At 38.1% G+C, this 11,929-nt stretch overlaps 1 protein-coding gene across 3 annotated transcripts in view; it reads left to right on the forward strand.

The window, feature by feature from the left end:
• The window catches only part of LOC126199017 (uncharacterized), a 75,885-nt gene extending 64,930 nt beyond the window's left edge, over window positions 1-10,955 (forward strand). For all 3 annotated transcript variants that reach the window (XM_049935718.1, XM_049935726.1, XM_049935708.1), the window contains one exon: window positions 9,319-10,955. In XM_049935718.1, the coding sequence (XP_049791675.1) occupies window positions 9,319-9,580 (262 nt within the window). In that variant the 3' untranslated portion in view covers window positions 9,581-10,955. The remainder of the gene's footprint in view (window positions 1-9,318) is intronic.
• Window positions 10,956-11,929: the final 974 nt, after the last annotated feature.

Genomic DNA, 11,929 nt, shown 5'->3' on the forward strand with positions numbered 1-11,929 from the left:
AACAAAACGAAGATGATGTCATGGAATACCTCTCGTACTTATGGAAGGAAAACAATAAAGCCATAAGATCCAAAAGGTACAAAGCAGAATTCTCGAACTTCCTGAGAATCGCCATAGAAGCAACCTACAAGAGAGCTGTGCCAGCCCTCCCCCACCCCCCCCCCCACCCCCCACCCCCCACCCCCCTCTCCCTGCCGTCACTACCAATGTGACCGCCACGGACGGAGCCCAGCTGAGGGAGGGCAACAGCCCATGGCAACACCCACCGCCGCTCCACCCCACCGCTGCAGACTGTGCCACGCCTATCAGCCATCCCAGAAAAACCATCAAAGTGCTTCTGTGAAGTTCTCTTTCAGTGTCGATTGCAGTGTTTGTTTTGTGTTCAGTGCTACACCAATGCCCACGCTGGGAATAGTTAAAGTGAAACCAAAAGGAAAATCACCCTTCTTACACCAAATCAATAATAAGCAAATAATCAATTGCCAATTCTATGTCCTTGTGTTTTCTAATACATTAGAAAAATATTGTCTACATTTATCGCTGCCAAAAAACTCATAATTAAAAATGGTCAAGTCCATTATCATGACACAGAAAGACACAAATTTGACAAAATTTCAGTACAAACAGAAAAGGTTTTAGAAATGAAATAAACAAACTCAACACAGTAATGCAATAAAAACAATAACTATGAAAATGGAAAACTGAAAACAAAAGTAATGAATTTTAAACTAAACTTATATCTACTGTATACCTCTGAACTGAATAAAGTTTTATGTATTGTTAAAAAAAAAAAGTCCCGGTGGCGTCACTGATTTTCACCTGCCCCCAAGATGACTGGGTGGTGTTGTGTCATCTTCATCATCATCATCATTATCATTCATCCTCATTATGGTCGGAGGAAGGCAACGGCAAACCGCCTCCATTAGGACCTTGCCTAGTACGGCGGTGCGGGTCTCCCGCATCATTCCTCTAATCTCTGTCAAGAAGCATGGCACTTCATTTCATTTCATATCAAATGAATACAAATTAATATTATTCTTAAGTGTTCAGATTGTGTTTAAGATCTAGAAATCAGATAAAGAGATTATAGAGCATAATATTGTTCTTTGTGAGCTCTGAACCTTTAGGCACAGATCAAATTAATGTTGCATATTAGTGGGAGATAATGAGACATGTGCAACAGACAACCATACATTTTTATGGACACCATATTAATTGTGGACTGCTACCCCACATTTTTCAGTAAACACTCCACAGAAAAGTCATTATCAGAAACTCGGTTTACACAACACAGAGACAGTAAGTTCCTGTGGTCAGTGATGACAGAGTGCACAAAGTGGATGTGACTAAACAGAAGCACAGTCCAGAGTGTAGCGAAAGTCATCCTAAATGTGCACCAACATCACAGGTAGTGATCCAGATTGAAAAACATAAACACAGGCAATGTCAATCACTGTACTATGAATGTTGCATATCAAAGGCTTGAGAGAACAGTGAGAACTGCTGGACAAGTGCGGAACCGCATCAGTAGATAGACTCACATGACATCGGGATAGGCCTGTGGCAACAGGTGAATTAATGCATCTGCCAGATGCATGAAAAAACTTTGCAGCATGGCATCATTGTGCAAACTAAACTGTGGAGGGATAAAATGGAAACATACAAACTATGTGGTATCATTTATTACGTCTGCAACAGTGTATGTGGGCATACGTCTTGGGTACTTGTGATTCTGACTGCATGTTTTGTGCATTGGGAATGTATTATTCAAGTTCTAGGGCAACAGAATGGCATATCAGACATGTCTGGATGACATCATACATGACTGGATTATTCAGTGGAAAATCGGGGGTGGAATAATGATAGTGTTACAAGAAGGATAGACTGCCACTCACCATATAGTGGAAATAGTGAGTCGCAGACAGCAAAACAAAAAGACTGTCAAACAAGTGAACTTTTGACCAAATGGTCTGATTCTAAAGCAGACAACACACACACACACACACACACACACACACACACACACACACACACACACACGCGCGCGCACATGTTCATGCAACCACAACTCACACACACACATGACTGTTGTCTCTAGCTGCCGAAGCTGAATGGCGAGCAACTGCCAAGTGACTTCAGCAGCTAGAGACAGTGTTCATGTGTGTGTGTGTGTGTGTGTGTGTGTGTGTGTGTGTGTGTGTGTGTTGTACTTGCATGAATGTTTGTATATGTTGTCTACTTTAGAAGAAGGCCTTGGCCAAAAGCTCACTTGTTAAGTAGTCTTTTTGTTTTACCTATCTACAACTCAACATCTCCACTGTATGGAGAGTAGCAATCTTTCTTTTTCATAATGTTGTTATGATTGCATTGCTGGCAGATTAGAGGCCAGCCATTCAATGCAATGTTGGCTGGGAGTTGAATGCTGTCCATGCTGCCTTATTACAGGCATGGTGAAGACTCCAGGAAGTAGGAATCATTCAGTGGCTGTAAGGGCCAGTTAAGCCATATATTACAACCCACCATCAATATTGTTAAAATATTGCAAGTGCCTGAAGACTTCAAAGTGACATATCACATGGCCTGGCTAGAAACCTCATGGCAGCCTCTTCTGGCATATGGCATATTGTTGACATAGGTTGTTTTCCTTCAAAGGAACTGCATCATTCAAGAAATGTGGTATCCTGCCCACTGTGTGAACCCAGGGACAGGAATCAAATGAATGAATGAATGGTGTTGGATCTGTTCACATATACATCACAGTTTAGTCTAGAGAGTAATCCTTGCTGTTGTAACCACAACCAACTGCGGGAACACCTTGGGCTGCGGATCGGAGCTGCCCGACGGGGAAGCCGCCGGCGGTGGAGCATTCACCACCGGGTAAACACAAGGACGAGTCGGACAACAGACCAGTGACAACCAACAACAACTGACCACGACCGACACAACAAGGAAGAGATAAACAACGGAGGCTTGTAGAAACCACAACACCAAACACCAACAGTAAATCCACTCAGAACCAGAGCCAGGCAAAAGTCAACAACGAGCAACGACAAGAACGCAGTACCGCTGAGATAGAAACTCAATCCAGAGCAAGTACCAGACTGACTGGACTAGGGCAGAGCGGGTCCCTATATACGAAACTGGAGGGAGCGGCTATTGGCCACTGTCTGCACGTGGCGTAACGGTGGCCCTCGCTGCGCGAGAGCCGCTGCGCGGAATAGCCGCCGCGGACGCGGAGCCCTCTATGGGCTGACCACGTCCATTTGTTCTGGCACGTGTTCGACTTCCGCGGTGTGAGATACTAGACTTGCCAAATGGGACTTGATGCATTTCTGTCAGTTCTGTAGAAAAGGGAGAGTGTAGTGAACAAAAGTTCCCATTGACATCACCATGGTAGGAGCATGTGCACCACTGCATATGTTTCCTTAGGGGTACTGTGACGACTGGTATCCAATAGGGCTGACACCATGCAGACCAATATTTATTCCTTTTTTTGTTGCTTATGGACATGTGTTCCATCTGATGAATAATAATGGCATACCACATAGGACTGGTGTGATAGACAAGTACCTGCAGCATAAAGACATCACACATACAAAGTGAGAGCTCTTTGAACTTCAATTTCATTGATATGAAACACTCAAGACTGAGGAATCACAGCCTAATACCACCACCATGGAGCATTGCTGACCTTGGGAAGGTGCCTTTAAAGTAAAAGCTCATCCACATCACTAACAGTTCTCCAATTTGCTGGGCTCTATAGAACACAATGAGTGTATGAATGAATGGGAGGCATTATCACAAGCTGGCATTTTCTGTATTACCGTGTGGTGGTATGCCATCACAGGGAGGACACCACATTTAGTAAAAGCTACCCATTGCCTGCAGCCAGTTTTCTTGTGTATCTTGTACTCGTCTCCCTATATCCTGCATCAGAATGTTACCGGGTCACATATTTGTCTACCCATAGTCACTGTACCTCACATTACTTGGGGAATCTCAAAGAGCTCATAACTTACGGATATGAGTGTATGTGTTTAACAACTGGGCCTACAAAACACCTGTAGATTGTAGATTGTATTTTATTGGTCCTGTTGTCTACATAGCAGCTTATGCATAAGACATTGGACAAGTCAAGTTATAAATATACAGGGTGAAAGCCATTTCAAGGCATACATATTTAAGCTTACAATAATACACTTTACACGTAAGTATTTATATAACACATTTCATAAATTTAAATATTCTTCAATGGAGTAAAAGCAGTGATGCTGTAAATATGTCTTTAGAGATTTTCCAAATGTATTGACCTCAGTGATAGCTTTTATGTTCTCAGGAAGTTTGTTATAAAGCTTAACTCCCATGTGAAAAGTACCTTTTTGGCACAGTGCTGTGCTGATTTGAGTCATATGTAAGTTTCTGTTTTGTCTGGTAAAGTGCTCATGTATATCACAGTTTTTTTGCAGTCTGCGGTCCTTGCCTATTACATTTAATTTAAAGAACAAAAGGGTTTCCATAACGTATACACATGGTAATGGAGGAATACCAGATTTCTTAAACAGGGGTTTACAAGAGTCTCTAGGCTTGCACCCAAACAAGATTCTAATGGCCCTTTTTTGTAGTTTAAAAGTGCTATTAGTTGTTTTAGAGTTTCCCCAGAAGGTGACCCCATATCTAAGACGAGAATGAAAGCACGCATGATATGCATTCACTACTGTTTTCTCACTACAGCATGATTTTAATGAACAAAGAAGGTAACATGTTTTGTTCAGTTCTGCATTGAGATATTCAATATTCTTATTCCATCTGATGTTACTCTGCAGCCAAAGTCCTAAGAATTTGGTTTCAGTACTGTTACCAACTGATTCGTCATTGATAGAGACTGATGGGATAAACATGTCCTTGTTAGGAACATTGTGGAATTTTGAGCAACGGTTTTCTTACTGTTTATTACAAGCTGATTACTCCGTGCCCAGCTGCTAAGTTGTTCCGTGACCGTGTTTACTGTCTGCTGTAACTGTTCATCATCGTCTCCTTTTAGTAGAATCGTGGTGTCATCTGCAAATATGATTGTTTTGTGTGCATCAGTATTTAAGCTTAGATCATTTATGTACAGAAGAAACAGAAGGGGCCCCAATACTGATCCTTGGGGTACACCACATTTTATTTGTTTATAGTCAGATAAGTGATTAGATACAGTTTTTAGTTCAATATTTGTGTGCTTGATGCACACTGCCTGCATACGATTAGTCAGGAAGGAACTAATCCACTTGTTGGACAGACCTCGAATACCATATCTTTCTACCTTTGATATCAGAATTTTATGGTCCACCATGTCAAAAGCTTTTGACAAGTCAATAAAGACTCCTATTGTTTCCTGTTTTTTGTCCATCAGGTTTAGGATGGAATTGATGCACTCATAGACTGCAGTTGTCGTTGACCTCTTATTTCTGAATCCATGTTGTTCATTACATAGGATGCGGTTTTTATTTATAAATTTCATAAGTTTCTCATACATAACTTTTTCCAGTACTTTAGAGACGCAGGAGGAAATTATGATGGGTCTGTAGTTATTTACATTGTCTTTATCCCCTTTTTTATATACAGGAATAACTTTTGATGTTTTCAACACATCAGGGAAAGTGCCTGCCTGAAGTGAGCAGTCACATAAATGTGTGAGTACTTCAATTAGGTTTGATGCGCTCTTCTTTAACATTGTTGCAGGTATACCATCAATACCTGCTGATTTGGAATTTTTTAGTCCTTTTATTGCTTTAGCTACTTCATCTTGTGAAACAGAACTGATGTACATTGATCCTCTACATGCACTTATTTTATATTCATTTGCCTGGGTGCTCTTAAAGTTTGATTGTAACATGTTTTCAGCAACACCTGTGAAAAAGTTGTTAAATGTGTTGGCTACTTCTAAGGGGTTTGTTACTTTTTTATTTTTATGTGATAGTGTTATACAGGGTGATTCAAAAAGAATACCACAACTTTAGGAATTTAAAACTCTGCAACGACAAAAGGCAGAGCTAAGCACTATCTGTCGGCGAATTAAGGGAGCTATAAAGTTTCATTTAGTTGTACATTTGTTCGCTTGAGGCGCTGTTGACTAGGCGTTTTTGGTCCCTTTTTCTTCGAAGGTGCTACTGTAACTGGACTACAGTATCTGGAGATGTTAGAGAATTAGCTGTTCCCTCAGCTCGAACAAGAAGCACAACAATTCATATTTCAGCAGGATGGAGCGCCACCACATTGGCACTTATCTGTCCGTAACTACCTGAACGTCAACTACCCGAGGCGATGGATCGGCCGCCAGGCAGCCCGTGACAGAGCACTTCATCACTGGCCTCCAAGAAGCCCTGATCTTACCCCCTGCGATTTTTTCTTATGGGGGTATGTTAAGGATATGGTGTTTCGGCCACCTCTCCCAGCCACCACTGATGATTTGAAATGAGAAATAACAGCAGCTATCCAAACTGTTACGCCTGATATGCTACAGAGAGTGTGGAACGAGTTGGAGTATCAGGTTGATATTGCTCGTGTGTCTGGAGGGGGCCATATTGAACATCTCTGAACTTGTTTTTGAGTGAAAAAAAAACCTTTTTAAATACTCTTTGTAATGATGTATAACAGAAGGTTATATTATGTTTCTTTCATTAAATACACATTTTTAAAGTTGTGGTATTCTTTTTGAATCACCCTGTATTTTTGCAAGGTTGTCTGTATTCTCCACATTCTTTTTTTATAACACTCCACATAGCCTTTGATTTATTAGCTGAATTATAAATGATTTCATCATTATGCATTAATTTTGCTGCTCGTATTACTTTTCTTAATATTTTGGAGTATTTTTTATAGTATGCGCGTACTACAGGTGAGGAATTTTTGGAGTTACATATTTCATGAAGTAGTCTTTTCTTCTGGCATGAAACCCTTATTCCCTTTGTGATCCAGCTGTTTGTTCTAGAGTTTCCCCGTATGGTTAATGTTTTCAGTGGGAATGCAAGTTCAAAGAAATGGGTTAATGTATCAATGAAAGTGTTGAATTTTTCATTTATATCGTTCATTTTGTACACTCCTAGCCATTTTTCTTTCTGTAATAAGTTGTTGAAGTAATTCACATTATGCTGATTATAACTTCGATATGCTGTTCTGAAAGACATGTTGTTAATAATACTGCCTTGTACTTTTATGCTTAATATTTGAGCAAGATGATCACTAAAACCTGCATTGAAAATTTTTAGTGAGGTGTTGTGTAAACTCTTCTTGACTAGAAACTGATCAAGAGCTGTTTGGCAAGTTTCTGATACTCGGGTAGCTGCTTTTACTTCAGCCTTTAAATTGTAGGACGTTGCAAGGTTCAAAATGGTCTCCCTATTTCCACTATTCATGAGGAAGTCAATATTGAAGTCACCACAGATTATCAATTAACAATCCATTTTATTTACTTTATTTAGCAATGACTCCATTTTGTTTAAGAAAAGTTCAAAATTCCCAGATGGTGATCGGTAAACTGTAGCAATAACCAGGTTGAACTGAGTAATTTTTATAGCTGCAATTTCATAATCCTTTTCGACATTTGCCCTAGTTAAGTCAGGTAGTGTAATAAAATCTACATTTTCCTTTGTGTAAATTGCTACCCCACCCTGCTTGCTGTTTTTCCTGCAGTAGTAAGCAGCCAAGACAAATTTGTTTATTTTCGTATTCTGGATTAATTCTGGGTTAAGCCAGTGCTCAGAAATGCATAACACTGAGATATCATTAAGTTCATGTGTTAATAGAACATTAATTTCATCGATCTTATTACGCAGGGATTGCACATTATGGTGATAAATTTTTAGTTCGGGCGTATTCACAGCATCACATACCTCTAGTTTAAATTAGGAACGTCAGCAGTGTTGTATTTTCATTCTTCTTTTTTGTTTATTTTGTTTTCCTTGCTGGTGCTGTAATGCTCATCTTTTATGGTGATGGCATTTAGACCTACCTTTTCTACTATATGTAACATTACATTTCTGCATTACATTATTGGATATCTTGAATGCAGCATTTTAGTGAAATATGATTATATGTTCTCATTGTGCATTCTGAATGTCCCCTATTTGTATCTCCATGAGGAGGTAGCATGGGACTGGTGAAACGTGTGGTGTACATTAACTTTTCTTAGCTTATTAAATGTGGACCAGAATTTGTTTATTTCTTTGGAGATATAAACAATGAATGGCTTTACTTTTTAAGAGAATTCCATCACTCGGCTTCCATGTCTTTATTAGACAATGACTATTTTGTGTGTCATCCAGCACCTGTAGGTATTTCTGACAACAAATGACAATGTTCTTCCAGTTGAGAGATGTGAGAGTCAACAGATAGTAGGATGAATACTGATGCCAGCAACTAATCAATAATTATTGAAATGCTGGGAAAGTGGGTAATTAAGATTAGTGACAGCACATCAAATTCTTGCTATAAATACTTTTAGATAGTATACACAATGATTTGCATTTATGCAGCAAAATTTATCTTACTAAAAAATATTGATGCTTTCTTCCACTGGATCATAGAAGAATATAGGCACTGGGCATCCCTGCTGAAAATTAATCTACTTAACATGGAATTCAGATATGCTGACTGCTTATAAGATGATGCTATGAACCATGGTTAGCTAGGGAGCCACATCTCATCTCATTACCTTCTTCACCAGAAAATTGAGAAAACAAGTACTTTTTTATAGTATTTTGATAGAAAATACTGAAAGCTAAATTGAACACTTCTGAAATTTGTGCAGTGAATCCTATATTACCTTACTTGACATTTTGCACATTCTGTCATCAGCTAATGATGTTTTAAAGTTCCTGATAGATTTATGAGCTAATGAAACATTTAGAATGTTTAAAAATGTGTTAATTCATGCTTGAAGTAAAATAATTGTTGTAGAACTGCTAAAATTATAACAATTAGGGAGATTGAGGACAGAAAATTCTTTTTGCAAAACTCAAAAAATATGTTTGAAAGCCTTAGTAACACAGTAGATTGCACTACTCCAGTTATCAAAGTCGCCAGCATAAATATCTAATATCAGGTATCTTTCATAAGGAATGTTTTTAGTATATGCAGCAGAGAATATAAAATAAGAAAGTGATGTAACGTGCTCTTGCATTTTAAATTTTGCATATGGTAATAGTATGTTCCATTAAATCTCATGATGATATTATTTGTGTAAGTTTGACATTTCAGGTTAAGAGCTTTAATTCAATTTTAAATTATTCTCTCAAGTTAAAAAAAAAAACTCATTTCAGTTTTATACATTTTCAGGTATCATAATGTTTGGGCAGCAAGTGATTATGCATTGGAAGAATGTGTGATGCCACTGATCCAACAGTATCGTATGCTGCAACAGTTTCCTTTAGCATCTCATAAACAATTAGCAGACACACCAACATGTGCCGTGTGTCTCGACGACATGCGCATTCTTGCAACCCGAGTGACTCCTTGTGGTCACCTATTTCATGCAAGATGTCTGCGTCGATGTCTCCTACTTAGCAGGCTCTGCCCATTATGCAAGCAAGTTATGTAATTTTTTGACTAATAATATACTTGTTTGTGTGTTATTTCAAGCTTGATTATACTTAATCAAACTTCTCTTTGACTGGTGTCCCCAATGCGCTCATGAAAGTTCTCAGGTTGTAATTGATCCATCATTTTGGAGGTAGTAATAATTGCAAATACCTTTACTGTGGCATGGAGTGAAGTGGGTTGCGGCTGTCAACATAGTTGCAGAATATGGTTCAGTGTGTTCAGGAAGGTAATATAGCATAGTGATATTTGTATTTGTCATTCATAGTATGAGGCATAAGGCTGATGTGATGCTCTGGTAAAAACAATTCAGCTAATCAAAAGCCATCCTCTGAAAAAAGTGGTTGATTTAATTGGTGTATTACCATGTAGCATTATGTACTTTTACCAGCAGCTGCAGAAGTTTAGGTGTGCAAGTATTACATTTGAGAATTGTAGATGACAGGTGATCATGATAGCAGAGGACTGCTCATATCTTTATAAATCAGAGCTGTTATCAATAATATTCATGGAGATGTTACCCACTAGCAGGATGAAGGTGTCTGACCAATGGTACTATTAATACAGATATGAATATCACTTACATTCACTGTACTGTCTCAGAGTAAACTGTAAACATTTTTTTCTGTAGAACTTTTATATAAATGCAGATTCACAAAGGAATGTTTTCTGTGTGCAGAATGAAAATTATTATGTTAAAATATCAATCTGATGTCCTTTTAATTGTCAAAAAGTATTTTTAATGTTTTCTGGAATATTACTACTTCCTGGATCTTATTTCTTTGAGATGAAAGGAACTGAATGTAAAGAAAGAACTTTCTGACAGTTTTCAAAAGTTTGAAATGGGGGCTTAATTCTTTTGTCACCCATTGACAAGCAACATATAAATTGTTAATACTGAACAGTGTATTAAAGATCTGTAATGATGAAATTTACAATTATGTTCTGACAAATATATCAATGAAGAAAATCAGTTTTTGATAAAATAATTTAATTGGATAGATTGGATTGATTTCCTACTCATCGCATCTAGTCAGTCTCTCCTGACCTGCGGTTCTGGGTGGCTTTCCCAAATTCTATCCCTTTTCCTAGACCTCTCCAGTTGTTTTCCTTCACTTCTCTTCCTCCCCCTTCAACCCTTCTGCCTGAAGAAGGACCTTCAACCCCTCTGCCTGAAGAAGGAGCCACTGGCTCTGAAATCTTGCTTAATTATAACATTTTCTTATGTGTGTATTCTGCCACAGCTTGGTGCATAGATTTTTATTTATCCAATTAAATTATTTTGATAAATCTATCACAACACACAAATTCGAATCTGAAATAGAATGTTACAGCTGTGCCTTAAACGCAACTTATTGTTTCTGTAAATGTTTCAAAAGCCATATACAAAATAAAAATGAGTTTTTGTATCAAAAAACCACTTATATTTGAACAACAGGTTTTTAAAAGTCAACTTGAGATGTAACAATTAATGTGTACAGTGTTTTTATAGAGTTTCTTATTTTTCCCATAAACCTTAAAGACAACAAACACATTTACTGCAATAACATGGTCAGAAGTCCAAAACTTCACACCTTATCAGCCATGTTGAGAAATCCTGCAAGATGAGAATATTAAATTACATTTTATGCATTTGATGAAAAGAATAGAAAAGGGGCAAGGAGAGTAGGATAATTACTATCTCAGTAGCTGGTACTGGCCACAAAATTCTTTGCTTGTCCTTGGAGAGATATTGTAGCCCCATTCATTAACAAACCAGCCTTCTTTGCTTCATAATATATTCCATAACAAAAACATAACAAAAGTTCCTGCACAAGTACTATTGCCTATGTGAAAGAAAGCCATGTTCATATTCTCACATTAATACAATCTTTGACATGTGCATAGTGTGAAACTTACACAATAGTTAGTCTACTATTTTTTGTTATAACATGAAAGATAGATACTGCCTGAGACAAAAAGTGTGTAAAAAATATTTTCTTTGGCAATAGTTATAAAATGATTAACTGGGGGAGCATATACTTAGAGAGGGGTCACTCTGAAAATTTTGCGGAAGTAGTGATGATTCCCACTTTTCCAGAAACTCAACTGCACATGTTCTAAAAATAACTTTCTTGAGTTGTATCCACTGGTAAATTCTCTCAAACCATTTCATGAGGGCTCCTCACCATTTCTTCTTGGTAAGGTAGGAAGGAAGGTCAGAGTTTAATCCTGTCAGTTGAAGGTCAGTAGAGATGTAACAATAGCTTTTCATTTATCAGAAATGATTTGGGATAACATCTGTACTCTACAAACCACTGTGAAGTGCATGGCAGAGAGTACTTCCCATTGTACCATGTACAAGGGTTTC

Source organism: Schistocerca nitens, chromosome 1 (assembly GCF_023898315.1).
Source record: "Schistocerca nitens isolate TAMUIC-IGC-003100 chromosome 1, iqSchNite1.1, whole genome shotgun sequence".
NCBI classification, from domain to species: Eukaryota; Metazoa; Arthropoda; class Insecta; order Orthoptera; family Acrididae; genus Schistocerca; species Schistocerca nitens.